Raw genomic sequence first — 16,492 nt, 5'->3', positions numbered from 1 at the left:
ATCTTTGGGTTAATGAAGCTTTTAATTTTTTTTATTATTTTTACATAAGTTCCGGGTAGCACGGTTTCCGTTTGGTCCAGGGAATGTTGATAGTGGGACACCATCTGCATTTGTGCAGAAACTAGCTGTCTCAGACACATGTTTACTTATTTCAAGCGTTTTATCCACAGAACTACACTAACTAACATAAATGAGTTGTAAAGGAGACTCAAATGACTCTCCTTCCAAACGCAAAGTGGTGTATGTCTATAGTCCTCAATACACCGAGACATGCGACTCGCTATCAAAAGTCCCCAACCGGGTGAGTTGAATGGGAACGCTAACGTTAGCTAGCTATGGATGTTCGCCAGAGAGGCAATACTTTGGTCATTATTTACAAGTACTGAACGATTTTTTTTACTCCGTGTCTCTAGGCAAGTATGGTGCATTCACTCATAGAAGCTTATGGTTTACTTCAACACATGAGGTAAGTTAACTTTTAATGTTTGTCAAAAATAAGGGATTGAGCTAGCTAGCTCTGGCAGGGCGTTGTTCTGTTGCCCTCCACTCTCGCACTGGGTAAGTTTGTTTAATGATTGACTAGACTGTAGAATGCTGTATGCAGTGCACCTGGTGTCATTTCTCCAAAATACGAAACAAACAACTTTTACCCCCAGTCTAGCGCTGGCCAACGCGCATTATATTCGCATGCAGCTCTAAGTGCAGAACGCATGCGTATGGACCAGAGCTAGTGCGCTGTCTAACAATGTTGGCTAACGTTAGCTAAGCCATTTCCTTTATTTAACCAACTGAACTTGGTACTTGTTTTACCTACATTATATGGACGTTTGAGAAGTTATAGCTATTATTTTAGGTTAGAATAAACCAACTAGTTAAATAGCTAACGTTACCATCCTGCTCCAATGCCAGTACCACATTCTGAGCTCTATCTACAGTTCTCGAACATTATGGATTAGAATCCTGTAAAGTAACTAAATACAAACCTCTAGAACAGTCCATCAGTATCTATGGTCCATTCATTCTTTCAGTGTTGTGAAGCCCCGTGTTGCGACCATTGAGGAGATGGCCAAGTTCCACACAGACGCCTACCTGGAGCACCTCCATAAAATCAGCCAGGATGGAGACAATGATGACCCCCAGTCCGGGGACTTTGGCCTGGGTAAGAGGAGAGGGAAGAGCAGGCTCTCTTTTACTTACTTTGACACACGTCAATCAATCCAATGTATTTATAAAGCCCCTTTTTATATAAGCAGTTGACACAAAGTGCTTATACAGAAACCCAGCCTAAAATGCCAAAGAGCAAGCAATGCAGAAGTAGAAGCACGGAGGCTAGGAAAAACTCACTAGAAAGGCAGAAACCTAGAGGAAACAGGCTCTGAGGGGTGGCCAGTCCTCTTCATGGCTGTGCTGGGTGGAGATTAAAAGAGTACATGGCCATTAAGGCTATATTGTTTTTCAAGATGTTCAAACGTTAATAGATGACCAGCAGGGTCAAGAGAGGAGGGGATTGAGAGAGAGGGGGGTTGAGGGTGTGAGGGGGAGAGAGGTATGTACATAGTCAATGGTAGGCTTCGAGGGGACTTCTACAGTAGATAAACCTATAGCTCATCTCTTGGCAGTAGTACTGTAGACTACTTTACCACTGACCTCAACCGAGAGTCTCTGAGCGTTCAGTCAGCCCACTGACACCCTTAACAGATGACAGCAAAATCACAGTCTACTTAAACAGAACAATACTCAATCATGAGGCATCAGAGCCAAAGGAACGGAATAATATTAAGAAATGCTATAGATGGGAGGAAAGTAGTGTAGAAACTTCCCAAAAAACGATTAGGCAACAACAAATTCAATCCCTTCTAGACATTTTCCTGGACAAAATGTTTCCCTGTAAGAGTGAAGGTGTAAACCTTGCAGTATAAAACCTAAACCGCTCCCGAGTGGTGCGTTGGTCTAAGGCACTGCATCGCTGTTCCACTAGAGATTCTGGATTTTGAGTCCAGGCTCTTATTTGAAATGTTTCTAAAAAATCCCCTATGGGGAAAAATGAATGGTAGAAAAACAATTGGAACCATTTCCCTGTTTGACCCCTAGGTTTTATGGGGATATGACACCTCCACTGTGGGGGTCTATAAGGAGGTCTGCGTCTTGTGACCGTAGCGTACCTATAGGTATGAATGACAGGACCAAATTGGAGAGAGATGTAGGAATATGTCCATGTAATGCTTTGTAGGTTAACAGTAAAACTTTGAAAGCAATGACTGAGAGGGAAGTGGGAGAGTACATTCATGCAATGGTGTTATGCTAGCAGTAGAGGGTGCTCTAAATCTGGAAAAGAAAACGACACACCACCGGGCGAAAGGTTTACCCGGCTGTTTTTGGCAATACATTAATATGGTTACATAATCAATTTACATTAGAAAACCTCCATTGATGCTTAAATATATACAAATGACAGATTGGCATTCCTACTGACAGAAGACACTAAACTAATTTACCCCATATGTGTCTGTCAGAATTAAGACTTGGAGTGAATCTCAATAGTAAATATCAACCAAGGGTGAATCTCGATTGTTTTTCCTTTATTGTATTGGTTCCCTGCGTCCTCTCTCCTTGTCTCCTCAAAGCCCATTGGCGCAGAAGATCTTGTGTTTTGAGAGGGAGGTGAGGACATGAGGAATCAAGGAACTAGAATTTAGATTCTCCCTAGGTCAGCATGTTATCAACACTCCAGGGCTGTGGGTGGGAGACAGGAAAGATGCAACCCCTTTCTGTTGTTATTTAATGGGTTAACACTTTTCTGCTAACTTTTCTATTCTAAAAACGTCTTAATCTCACCTTATCTCCATCTTTCCATTGATCCCTCCCTTCACCACCTTTCCTTTTCATTGTCTCTTTATCTTCTGCTTCCTCCCTTTGTTTCTCCTCCACAGCTCTGTCTGGTTCTCTCTCTCGCTCTCTCTCTCCATATTATGTCTATATACAGTGTTGTAACGATGTGCAAATAGTTAAGTGCAAAAGCGAAAATATATATGGGTTCTATTTACAATGGTGTTTGTTCTTCACTGGTTGCCCTTTTCTTGTGGCTACAGTTCACAAATATTGCTGCGGTGATGGCACACTGTGGTATTTCACCCAGTAGATATGGGAGTTTATCATAATTGGGTGTGTTTTCAAATTCCTTGTGGGTCTGTGTAATCTGAGGGAAATATGTCTCTCTAATATGGTCAAACATTTTGGCAGGAGGTTAGGAAGTGCAGCTCAGTTTCCACCTCATTTTGTGGGCAGTGTGCCCGTCTTCTCTTGAGAGCCAGGTCTGCCTACGGCGGCCTTTCTCAATAGCAAGGCTACGCTCATGGAGTCTGTACATAGTGAAAGCTTTCCTTAAGTTTGGGTCAGTCACAGTGGTCAGGTATTCTGCCACTGTGTACTCGCTGTTTAGGGCCAAATATCATTCTAGTTTGCTCTGTTTTTGTGTCAAGTAATTATCTTTTTGTTTCTCATGATTTGGTTGGGTTTAATTCTTGCTGTCCTGGGGCTCTGTGGGGTCTGTTTGTGAACAGAGCCCCAGGACCAGCTTGCTTAGGGGACTCTTCTCCAGGTTCATCTCTCTGTAGGTGATGGCTTTGTTATTGAAAGTTTGGGAATCACTTTCTTTTAGGTGGTTGTAGAATTTAACGTTGCTTTTCTGGATTTTGATAATTAGCGTTATCGGCCTAATTCTGCTCTACATGCTTTATTTGATGTTTCACGTTGTACACGGAGGATATCTTTGCAGAATTCTGCATGCAGACTCTCAATTTGGTGTTTCTCCCATTTTGTGAATTCTTGGTTGTTGAGCGGACCCCAGACCTTACAACCATAAACGGCAATGGGTTCTATAACTGATTAAAGTATTTTTAGCCAGATCCTAATTGGTATGTCAGATTTGATGTTCCTTTTGATGGCATAGAAGGCCCTTCTTACCTTGTCTCTTAGATCGTTCACAGCTTTGTGGAAGTTACCTGTGGCGCTGATGTTTAGGCCGAGGTATGTATAGTTTTTTGTGTGCTCTAGGGCAGTGGTTCCCAAACGTTTAATGTCCCGTACCCCTTCAAACATTCAACCTCCAGCTGCGTACCCCCTCTAGCACCAGGGTCAGTGCCCTCTCAAATGTTGTTTTTTGCCGTCATTGTAATCCTGCCACAAACACACACACACACACACACACACACACACTATACGATACATTTATTACTCATAAGAATGAATGAGTGTGAGTTTGTCACAACCCGACTCATGGGAAGTGATAGAGCTCTTATAGGACCAGGGCACAAATAATAATCAATAGTTTTGCTCTTTATTTAGCCATCCATAAACTTTATTTGTTAATTGAAAATTGTGAATAACTCACCACAAGTTAATGAGAAGGGTGTGCTTGAAAGGATGCACATGACTTTGCAATGTTGGGTTATATTGGTGAGAGTCTGTCTTAAATCTTTTTCCACACAGTCTGTGCCTGTATTTAGTTTTCATGCGAGTGAGGGCCGAGAATCCACTCTCACATAGGTACGTGGTTGCAAAGGGCGTCAGTGTCTTAACAGCGCGATTTGCCAAGGCAGGATACTTTGAGCTCAGCACAATCCAGAAATCTGTCAGTGACTTCTGATTAAATTAACTTTTCACGGAACCGCTTGTTGCAATTTCGATGAGGCTCTCTTGTTCAGATATGGGTAAGTCTTGCACTGTCAGGGCAATTATATAAAAAAAAAAATGGTATGGAACAGTTGAAAACCTCACGGTTAGAGGACGCAAATGCATTTTGCCCCCCAGGATAGGGAGGAGGATGGTGAGAAGCAACAAAATCCCCAAGAATCACTGAAATAATTGCAGGCTTTGGTGGCGTCTTGGGGTCACCAGGTTTCAAAAAGCACCATCAGACGCCGCCACATCCACAGGCTCTTTGGAAGGGTGGCCAGAAGAAAGTTGTTTCTGACCCCAAGACACAGGAGCAAGTGCTTGGCGTTTGCCAAACATTTTTAAAATTATGACTGGAATAAGGCGCTCTGGTCAGATGAGACCAAAATTGAACGTTTTGATCAGATACAGCATCGGCATGTTTGGCGTCGAAACAGAGATTCATACAAGGAGAGGCACTTCATTCACACGTTGAAATATTGAAATATGGTGGCGGGTCAGTGATGTTTTGGGGCTGTTTTTAATTCCAGAGGTCCAGGGGCACTAGTTAAGATTGATGGCTTAATGAATTCTACCAAGTATCAGGCAATTTTGGCTGACAATCTGGTTGCCTCTGCCAGAAGGCTGGGACTTGGTCGTAAGTGGACTTTCCAACAAGACAATGACCTGAAACATAACTCAAAATCCACACAGAAATGGTTCAGTGACAACAAAATCAATGTTCTGCCATGGCCATCTCAGTCGCCGGATCTCAATCCAATCGATAACCTGTGGGCTGAGTTGAAGAGGGCAGTTGATAAGCGCAAACCCAAGAATGTGAAGGATCTGCATAGAGGAATGGTCCAAAGTCCCTCCAAATGTGTTCCTTAACCTTGTCAAACATGACAGGAAAAGACTCCATGCTGTTATCCATGCCAGAGGTGGTTGCTTTAAGTACTAAATGAGGAGTGCCAATAATTATGAAACCTTGATTTTGGTGAAATGTGTTTTGTATTAAATAATTGTATTATTTTGGTTGGTTCCATTGAAACATTAAAGTACAGTATTTCTCATGTTGGTATTGAGTTTCTCTGTAATTATATTGTTTATATTCTTAAAATTATTGTTTGTGCTTTGCCGGTCAGGGGTGGGAGTACTTTTGGAGCCCACTGCAAATGGACTGTTTGAAAATGGTGAAGATTATAAAAAAACGAAATGTGACCCACATTTCAATTTGGCGTACCCCGTTGCTCTAGGGCAGCGGTGTCTAGATGGAATTTGTATTTGTGGTCCTGGGAAGTGGACCTTTTTTGGAACATCTAGGGCTATTTGCTGCTGTAGGCTCTCCTTGGTTGGTGACAGGAGCACCAGATCATCAGCTAACAGTATACATTTGACTTCAGATTCTAGTTGAGTGAGGCCGGGTGCTGCGGACTGTTCTAGTGCCCTCACCAATTCGTTGATATATATATGTTGAAGAGGGTGGGGCTTAATCTGCATCCCTGTCTCACCCTCCGGGCCTGTGGAAAGAAATGTGTGTGTGTTTTGCCAATTTTAACCACACACTTGTTGTTTTCCCAGAAGTGGTTAGTCTATGGATTCCTCAATTACATTGAGCTGATTTCTGACATGCTGTTCCATTTTCCGTAGTGTATTTCTCTCTCTCTCCTCATATGTTTCCACTTCTTTTGCTTATTTACTTTTCTGTCATTTGCTTCTCTCTCCTCCTTTTGCCAGGTTATGACTGCCCGGTGGTGGAGGGTATCTATGACTATGCTGCAGCGGTCGGTGGTGCCACCTTGACGGCTGCCCAGTGCCTGCTGGACAAGAGGGGTGAGGTGGCGATCAACTGGGCAGGAGGCTGGCACCACGCCAAGAAGTAAGATTAAACTGTGTGAGGTGACCGGACAAGGACCAGGGTGACATGTTGATGAATGCGTTACCGAACCGTTCCTAATAGGAGGACACACTGAATTATGTTAGACATATATGATCGTCTACAAAGAAGGACTTCTAAGTCATTGAAAAGACAGCAATGCGTTAATTATTTTCTGCGTCTCTCTCTCTCCTGTCACTTTCATTCTCTCTTCCCCCGCTCTCTCTCTCAGGGATGAGGCATCAGGCTTCTGTTATGTGAATGATGCTGTGCTGGGGATTCTCAAGCTGAGAGAGAAATACGAGAGAGTTCTTTATGTGGATGTGGACCTTCATCATGGAGATGGTACACACACCCCTTTACCCGAACTCTCACATCTAAATGTGCATTGATATTGTGTAAATATTATCGCCATATGAGTACAGTATGTGGATACAAATGTTTTGCTAAGGTTAATTGTTTTGGTCTGTCAATGAACAAAATCATTGTGTTTTTAGAGAACAATGTAATGTTTCTCAGGTGTGGAAGATGCCTTCAGTTTTACCTCCAAAGTGATGACTGTGTCTCTACACAAGTTCTCCCCCGGATTCTTCCCAGGTCAGTGGCTACACCGAATACAGTACTAACGACCGTTCTACTACAGTTGGAAGTCTTCCTTGTGCGGGCCTCTCATTCCTTTATTTCAGTATTATTGTTTAGCTTAGCACTGGTATTCTCAAGTTTAGGATGTGCATATCACCCTCCTTTTCATCATAAGCTTCCTTTACCCGTGGTCCTTCCTCCTTGGGGGACCGCTTGCATTAAAACTGTAGAACTAAAATCGGTGTCAAATCCGCTAACAATCTGAGAGATCAACAAACTAGTTTGAGAAACATTGATACTTAATACTCACACTCTCTTGCTGTCATAGTAACCCTACCATCCTGTTGTAGGTACAGGGGACCTGTGTGACACAGGGATGGGCAAAGGAAGATGGTACGCTGTCAACGTCCCTCTGGATGACGGCATCAAAGACGACAGATATTTCCACGTCTTCACCAGGTTGTTAAAGCTAGTTACTTTTTATTTTCGCTGGTTATGACATAAGATACATGTCATCTTTTAATGGTTAACACTATCAGTAACATCAGAGACATGCTGCATGTCCTCTGCTTTCTCAGTAACGGAGATTTACAGACCTAATAAGCTAGAAGTGCATGTTAGTAGTTTTGTTGATACTCTGCAACTGTTTTTCTTGTTGCAGAACCGTGATATCGTCTTTGTATATCTTGTATGCTATGGAAACAACCATTTTCGAAGTCAAATGAAAACATTGTGTTCAGTACGTAGTCTTAACTGTAACAGTCTTATATTATAATTGTTGTGTTAATATTTAACCTCTGTTTTTATGATTGTTGTGCCCATCAGTGTGATGCAGGAAGTGCAGGCGTTGTTTAACCCGGAAGCAGTAGTGATGCAGCTGGGAGCTGACACCATGGCCGGGGACCCCATGTGTTCCTTCAACATGACTCCTGTAGGGGTGGCCCAGTGTCTTTGCCACGTACTAGACTGGCACCTACCCACACTGCTGTTGGGAGGAGGTGGGTCTGACAACACACACACACCAGGGTTTCTGTTAGCTGGTAATGGCCGGCTTTGGGCTGAAAAAATACATTTTGAAGCTGATAAATAAAATGGTAGCCGGCCAAATTGTCTGGGGCTGCATATCATACATGCCAAAATTATGCTTAAGCACCTTTCTCTCACTCCTTGCCCGCTGCCTAACGTCCATGCACCTGCTAGTGAGGAGAGGGAGAGATCGAGAGAGGAGCCTTGGGCTACTGTTGATTGTGGTGATGGAAGCCTTTTTCATTAAAGTAAAACAAAAGTTAGAGTAGTCCCATAGTGAAAAGCCTACAAGGGGACAAGTTTTAATATTGTAGTGGACAAAGATGAATAGAATGTTGGCGCTGCCAACAGCAGGCTACTGTACAACTCGCTATTCGGGTAGGATGCCTTTTTCCCCCCCGTTATTATTTTATACCATTGTTGTTATTGTAGGCCTATTTAAACCAGGTCTTTAAATGTGTTTTGTTTCATTTTGTTTAGACTTCTTCTTTGGCTTAATTAAGTTTGATCTGTCTTTTTAATTGTCCTCCCTAGGTTAGAATTAGGCCTGTTGTAAAATAAATATTATTACCATATTGCTGTCATTTGTTGGGTACGGTAGGGACTAGCCTTTCTTGGTAATTGCTGCAATATAGCCTGTTCAAAATTTTTGAAGGTTTAAGCCAGTTAGCATGCGTTTTGTTTTATTCTGTTGAGACATTTTCTTTGGCCAAATTAAGTTCCAACTGTAATATTGTGGTTGCCGCAATATAATATCCTGCTCATATTTCCCCAATAAACAATTGCTTGACTTTTGATATTAACTTAATGAAGTTTAAACTTTTGCAAAGGTGTGGCTATTAACCTATTATACTGCAGGCCTATTAAATGAAGGCAGTGTGCCCAGCGCACTGAGGTTAGGATTTATTTTGATGTCTACCAGAATTACTCCTATAATCTAACAATATAATGCTTATTGGGAAAAAATATTCTGATCGAAAAATGAATGTCTCCGTCTGTACTCCTATATCTGTATAACAGACGCAGTAGCCTATCTGACAAGGATAAATAAATGCACGTCGATGTCGTAGCATGCCGCTGGCATATTTTGATCTCTCGCTCTCCTAGTCCTAAGCTTCTTTTTTATATTTAAAATATTCATATCATACAGTGAATGCCAAAGCGCGTAGGCTTATGCATGCAATGCCCTGATGCATTTAGTGCTCAAATCTCCAACAGCTGACTGTGAGGTGGACAATTATTGTTTAAGGAAAGTAAAATCAAGAAAACAAAAGGCTATAAAGTTTTCCATATGCTACACTTCAAACACATAGTGTTTTTGTCATTTATTATAAGCTGTTTTTAAGGACACGTAAATGTGGTTCATTTGGCCGATATCCTCATTTATTGATGGCGCTGTGTGGGTGGACACCCTTAATGGATTACGCACCCAAGGCATATGTATGACCGATACATTTCTCAAATATCCGATAAATAAGAATCGCAATCCTAACGGAAACCCAGACACACACACAGCCCCACACACACCGCCTGAAACCACAGCCGTGTCTACGCCACGTACTAGACTAGCACCTACTCACACTGCTGCTGTGAGGAGGCGGGTCTCATATCCGCTCGTACACACCGACACACACACACACACACACACACACACACACACACACACACACACACACACACACACACACACACACACACACACACACACACACACTTACACAAAGACAACGGCACACACAAACGTACCTACACACACACATCTGAAACCACAGCCCAAGCTCCAGACCCCTCAGCCCTGTACCAGATGATACCTGTTAATTACACCAGTACAATGAAGCCTTTTTACTCACTACAATCCCTCTTTTTCCTCCCTCCCTCCTCTTTCTCTCTCTCTCTTTCCTCTCTCTTCTCTCTCTCTAGGTGGGTATAACCTAGCCAACACGGCCCGTTGTTGGACCTACCTGACTGGGGCCGTACTGAGACAAACACTGGCCTCTGAGATACCTGACCATGAGGTGAGAGTAAACACACACACACCATACATAGCCCCAAACACACACAGCTCCTCACACAGACATGCACGCACAAACTCAAATACGCTGACACACACACCCTTCGGTCAGTCTTTGCTGAGTCATTCCCTCTAATAAAAGATGGCCGCCGGCCCTCAAAGGGGTTGTTTCCAGGTGAATCAGGAGGGATGGAGGGAGTAGGAGAGGAGAGAGGGGACAATGCCACTCTGTCCCCTCCAGACCTGACAGAGAGGGTCTCTGTGCTTCTCTTTCTCTCCATTGCCATCCCTCTCTCTCTCTGTGCTTCTCTATCAATCTCTGCCCTCATCTTTTTTTTCGTCTTCTTAGAAGGACCTTGTGTGTTTTATTCCGGGGGGGAGGGGCTGGTTTCTTTTGGCGGAAAGGTTGGCGAATTCCCATATAATTACATCAGTAGAAAAAGAGAGCAAATGAGGGATAGAGCTACAAAGAGAGAGATTTGTGTTCCATGTACAGTGAGGGGTAGTTATCTTACTCTCCTGAGACAAAGAGGGTCTTTCTGTAGTGTGTGTGCGCGCGTGCGTGGGCCATGATAAAGGCACCTTTTGTTTCTCCTCCACCAGGTCGGGCTGTTACATCATGTGACCTTTAACCTCATTAAGAAGGGGCTCACTGCAAACAAGTCTAACCAGCTGCTACAACACACACAGCCACACAAAATCAAAAACCCCAAAAGTCTCCCCTATTTTGACCCTCTTGCTCTGGCCATCAAAGAGTGGTACATCTTTTCTGTCAAACACATACTCTACACAGCCAGCTACCTCCTGTTATTGTGTGTCTACACTACTACCCAAACAAACCACTATTTAACTCTGGCCTACTGTGGTCCGGAGAGGATGAGGTAGAGAAAAGGATGGAGAGGGTGAGCAGGAGAGGGAGCGAAAGATGGCCAGAGAGAGACTTGTAGTAGTATCGTCGTGTGTGTGCGTGCGCCGGAGAGGAATATTTATCCACAATGACCAAGCAAAGTGAGAGTCTGAGAAGGGAAAACAAAAAGCACTTTGTTGTACCTGAGACTGTGAGAGGCCAGAGCTCCCCTCTCCTTCCCCGACTGGCTGCAGCTTTTCTGGGCTGCCAGGACAGCCCCTAACTAGAGGTCGACCGATACCTATACCGATTTATAGGAGGACCAAAAAAGCCCATACCAATTAATCGGCCGATTTATTTTGATTTTTTGTTGATTTAATTTTTATTTATTTATTTGTAATAATGACAATTACAACAATACTGAATGAACACCTTTATTTTAACTTAATATAATGCCTCAAATAAATAATGAAATATGTTCAATTTGGTTTAAATAATGCAAAAACAAAGTGTTGGAGAAGAAAGTGAAAGTGCAATATGTGCCATGTAAAAAAGCTAACGTTTAAGTTCCTTGCTCAGAACATTAGAACATATGAAAGCTGGTAGTTCCTTTTAACATGAGTCTTCAATATTCCCATGTAAGAAGTTTTAGGTTGTAGTTATTATAGGACTATTTCTCTCTATACCATTTGTATTTCATATACTTTTGACTATTGGATGTTCTTATAGGCACTTCAGTATTGCCAGTGTAACAGTATAGCTTCCGTCCCTCTCCTCGCCCCTTCCTGGGCTCGAACCAGGAACACAACGACAACAGCCACCCTCGAAGCATCGCTACCCATTGTTCCACAAAAGCCGCAAGGAGAACAACTACTTCAAGGTCTCAGAGCGAGTTACGTCACCGATTGAAACGCTATTAGCGCGCACCCCGCTAACTAGCTAGCCATTTCACATCGGTTACACCAGCCTAATCTCGAGAGTTGATAGGCTTGAAGTCATAAACAGCTCAATGCTTGAAGCAAAGCGAAGAGCTGCTGGCAAACGCACGAAAGTGCTGTTTGAATGAATGCTTACGAGCCTGCTGCTGCCTACCACTGCTCAGACTGCTCTATCAAATCATAGACTTATAACATAATAACACGCAGAAATACGAGCCGTAGGTCATTAATTATGGTCAAATCCGGAAACTATCATTTCGAGAACAAAACATTTATTCTTTCAGTGAAATACAGAAAGGGTGGCATCCATAAGTCTAAATATTCCTGTTACATTGCACAACCTTCAATCTTATGTCATAATTACGTAAAATTCTGGCAAATTAGTTCGCAACGAGCCAGGCGGCCCAAACTGTTGCATATACCCTGACTCTGCGTGCAATGAACGCAAGAGAAGTAACACAATTTCACCTGGTTAATATTGCCTGCTAACCTGGATTTCTTTTAGCTAAATATGCAGGTTTTAAAATATATACTTCCGTGTATTGATTTTAAGAAAGGCATTGATGGTTAGGTGCAACGAGCCAGGTGGCCCAAACTGCTGCATATAGCCTGACTCTGTTGCCTGACTCAGAACGCAAGAGAAGTGACACAATTTCCCTAGTTAAAAGAAATTCATGTTAGCAGGCAATATTAACTAAATATGCAGGTTTAAAAATATATACTTGTCTATTGATTTTAAGAGGGCGTTGTTTAAGGCGTTGTTTATGGTTAGATACATGTTTATGGTTAGGTACACATTGGTGCAACGACAGTGCTTTTTTTCGCGAATGCGCTTGTTAAATCACCCGTTTGGCGAAGTAGGCTATGATTCAATGATAAATTTAACAGGCACCGCATCGACTATATGCAACGCAGGACAAGCTAGATGAACTAGTAATATCATCAACCATGTGTAGTTAACTAGTGATTATGTTAAGATTGATTGTTTTTTTTATAAGATACGTTTAATGCTAGCTAGCACCTTACCATGGCTCCTTGCTGCACTCGCATAACAGGTAGTCAGCCTGCCACGCAGTCTCCTTGTGGAGTGCAATGTAATCGGCCATGATCGGTGTCCAAAAATGACAATTACCGATTGTTATGAAAACTTGAAATCGGCCCTAATTAATCGGGCATTCCGATTAATCGGTCGACCTCTACCCCTAACCCCCCTGGAACAATGCCTAACCCCCCTGGAACAATGAAGTTTGCCGGGGCTATTGGCCAGACATAAAAGGGCCTCCATTCAGACCATCACACACACACTCAGGCAGAGAGAGACATATACACACACACACACATACAAACAGTGACATTGCAGAACCTCCAGAGTCACCCCCATATCTGAAACTGTGGGAAGGGTGGTTGTTGAAGAGCGTAGAAGAGATAGCGGACCCGATTAGACTTAACTGTGAATACATGGTGAGTCCGATATCAAATGTTACTGGCATCTCCCTAGTCTATTCTCTTTTCATCAATGGAGGGAGAGTTAAAATATATATTTTTAAAAAGCAGAGGAAGTAAGGGTAGAACTCCAAGTTCTGTGTGGCTGTCGGTAGAGGATGGCGCTTGCAATGCTAAGGACCGTGGGTTCGATTCCCGCCAGGGTCGTTCGTGAAATGTATACATGCATGACGATAAGTCGCTTTGGATAAAAGCGGCTGCTAAATGGCTTTTATTAATATATGCCCGTCGCTTGGGTGCTCGTCTGTTTCTGCTCTTTTGCCAACTCCTTATGGAATTGTCATGCAATGTTTGGCTTGACAATGATAATGGAGTAGGCAAAAGCACAAACCTATCTGGGACCTGGCTACAGGGACTAGGCTAGGTGACCTGTATTGTTTGTTAACCCTGATGTCCTAATCTCTGACAATCTTTAACACCTAAAAATACTAATCAAAGTTCAGCTAGTCTAGATTAGCTGAGTCGGTTGTTTTTGAAGGTTGTGGGTTTCTCCCTAAATGGCACCCTATTCCCTATGTAATGTGCTAATTTTGACCAGGTCCCATAGGGTGCCATTTGGGACATAGCCTGTGGGTTTGTTCACATTCAGTTCTTATCTTAGATTGAGGAAACGGTTTATTTTGGACCCAACCCACTCGAGGGGTTCTATAGGCCTGAACTTGCCTTGTTTTTGGCCAGCTCGGTGTGTGTGTGGAACCAGTCTGTCTCCAGCCATTCAACATCTTTATTTCCTCTCTTTTTCTCTTTAGTCTGTTTTCTCAGATTCGCACTGAGTGATTCCCAGCACAGCCCCATGCAAAAACAAACACAGAACTCAGACTCCCCTCTTACACCCCTCCCTCTCACCCTCTGTCCCTCCCATCCTCCTCCTCCACCCTACCCTCTCTCACCGCAGCAAGACTATGTATGACCAAGGCCCCTCCGTGATACCCAAAACAGAGTTCAGTAGAAAATAAATGATGGGTATGAAGTAGAAGGTATGGCTATTAGGCCAAAAACATTCCCAGTGTTTTTGGTATTTCTAGTACAGCGTTCTCCAACCCTGCTGTTTCTGGAGAGCGACCGTCTTGTAGGTTTCCACTCTAACCCTAATCCAGCACAACTGATTCTAATAATTAACTGATAAGATGAATCAGGTTAGTAACAACTGGGGTTGGAAAGCCCTGCTGTAGTGAATAGGCTGTGTTCCATTATCCACACTAACAACATACTACTTAGTATGAAACCATGTATTGAGCATGCATTCTGAGTAGTATGCTAGTATGTACATTTGAACATAGGATAAGTACTATAGGCTTACCCTGTCCCGCCCCTGTACTTCCTGTTTTCTGCCTTGGTACTTCCTGTCCTCTCTGGCGCGTGTCCCTTCCGTCTGCTCGTGGGGAAGTACTAGGCTCCCGGAATACTGGCCTCAATCACCGGAAAACTGAGCTGGGATGAGGATGTGTGTGTGAGAGAGAAACAGTCTGTTCTAAATAGAACAGAAGAGGTACATCACAAATGTAGTGCACTATAAAGGAAATGGGGTCCCATTTAGGACGGGCCGGCAAGGACAATGAGGATCAGTGGGCCCTGACCTGGTGACTGACTATTTTTCTGTTGTATTACCTTTTTGTAGAAGTCCAGGCCACTGGAGAGAGGGGTGGATGGACAGGGGGGGGGGGGGGTGATTTTAGGAAGGACAGTGAGAGAATGGGGAGAGAGGCGTAATGACTACAGAGAGCGCTTAACATTAGTTTCAGGACTGCGGAGAGGGGGAGGTGGGAGAAGGAAAGATGGATATTGAGACGGTGAGGGAGAGACCTCAGTTGTAGGGCTGCAGAGAACGATAGACAAGCCTACGTGCGCTATGTGACTCTGGGTTGACATTTTATTTAGGAACTCTCTCGATTTGTTTTCCCAGAGCTTTTTCCACAACATTGACTCTTTATATCTGGAGTTGTAGTCATTTCTGAGATGTAGAGGAGAACAGGAACAATAAACAAGGGTTGGATTCCTTTTCTATTCTGGCCGAGGCTAGTCTCTCTCCAAACCACCAAACACAGAAAGATGGGGAGGGAGGGAGGGAGAGACATACAAGGGAGAGAGTGTGGTGTGGGGGATTTAGTTACAGTATGGTACATTTATCTGGGCTATGATATGACATTTGAGCATGTTGGGTATTTTGACATGGAGCCTATGGGGTTTGGGCTCTCAGCCCAGTCGTATTACCCTATCCCCTTATATACTTGTATCTCTTCACCCCATCTTTCTGTCCATCTTTTTGGTCTCTCGTCACCCTCATTCAATCCCTTTCCCCCTATCCCGATCTGTGGGTTATGATCCGTTCCAAACTGTCAGTCAGTCACCCCTTTCTGTCTTCCTTGACCTCACCCCATCCCCCCGCTCCAGTCTCCCCTAGTTCTTCCTCTCCAGTTTCCCTCTTAATCTCTCTCCCCAGTCCCCCCTCATCTCAGTACTGTAGTTTAATTCCAACCCAAATACCCTGACAGCAAGAGACACACACAGCAGGAGACAGGACTGTACTACTATGGGAGCGTTAGGTTCATGGGAAAATTGGTCATCTTTGTGTTTCCTGTTTTTAGTAATCCCTTGCATGTTGAGTTGCGTCAGGACTGGGGGGGAGGTGTACCGGAGAAACTCAATGGGGCTAATTGGGAACAGACGAGCGCGCACACAAGGGTCTGCTAAATTACTAAAATGTAAACACGGACACAAACACAAACACACTGATATACACACACACACACACACACACACACACACACACACACACACACACACACACACACACACACACACACACTCTGCCTGAACCACTATGAAACAGCTATTTGACAAAGACAAAGCACCCAGTGTATTTCAAATGAGCAGGAACATACATACACACACAGCTGTGGGAGTGTGTGTGCGTGGGCTTGTGTTAAGGTGTGTGTGTACACTCCATGTCTCCTGGCGTTCCTAATGTTGTGTATTAGAGACATTGTGTATTGTTAATTTTTTTCCACCAGTGCTTTGTCGGATTTACATGATAATTCACAAGGGGGGGGGGGGGT

The 16,492-nt window shown here is 43.5% G+C and overlaps 1 protein-coding gene across 1 annotated transcript in view; it reads left to right on the top strand.

Moving 5' to 3' along the window:
* Positions 1 to 17: 17 nt before the first annotated feature.
* hdac8 (histone deacetylase 8) overlaps positions 18 to 16,492 on the top strand; it is a 40,566-nt gene continuing 24,091 nt past the window's right edge. The window contains exons 1-9 of the mRNA XM_038996260.1: positions 18 to 301; positions 414 to 466; positions 1,029 to 1,159; positions 6,391 to 6,532; positions 6,762 to 6,874; positions 7,049 to 7,126; positions 7,462 to 7,570; positions 7,937 to 8,109; positions 10,058 to 10,152. Of these exons, the coding sequence (XP_038852188.1) occupies positions 191 to 301; positions 414 to 466; positions 1,029 to 1,159; positions 6,391 to 6,532; positions 6,762 to 6,874; positions 7,049 to 7,126; positions 7,462 to 7,570; positions 7,937 to 8,109; positions 10,058 to 10,152 (1,005 nt within the window). The 5' untranslated portion in view covers positions 18 to 190. The remainder of the gene's footprint in view (positions 302 to 413; positions 467 to 1,028; positions 1,160 to 6,390; positions 6,533 to 6,761; positions 6,875 to 7,048; positions 7,127 to 7,461; positions 7,571 to 7,936; positions 8,110 to 10,057; positions 10,153 to 16,492) is intronic.

The sequence above is a fragment of the Salvelinus namaycush genome, chromosome 6 (assembly GCF_016432855.1).
Source record: "Salvelinus namaycush isolate Seneca chromosome 6, SaNama_1.0, whole genome shotgun sequence".
Taxonomy (NCBI): domain Eukaryota; kingdom Metazoa; phylum Chordata; class Actinopteri; order Salmoniformes; family Salmonidae; genus Salvelinus; species Salvelinus namaycush.
This window is presented reverse-complemented; position numbering and strand designations above follow the sequence as displayed.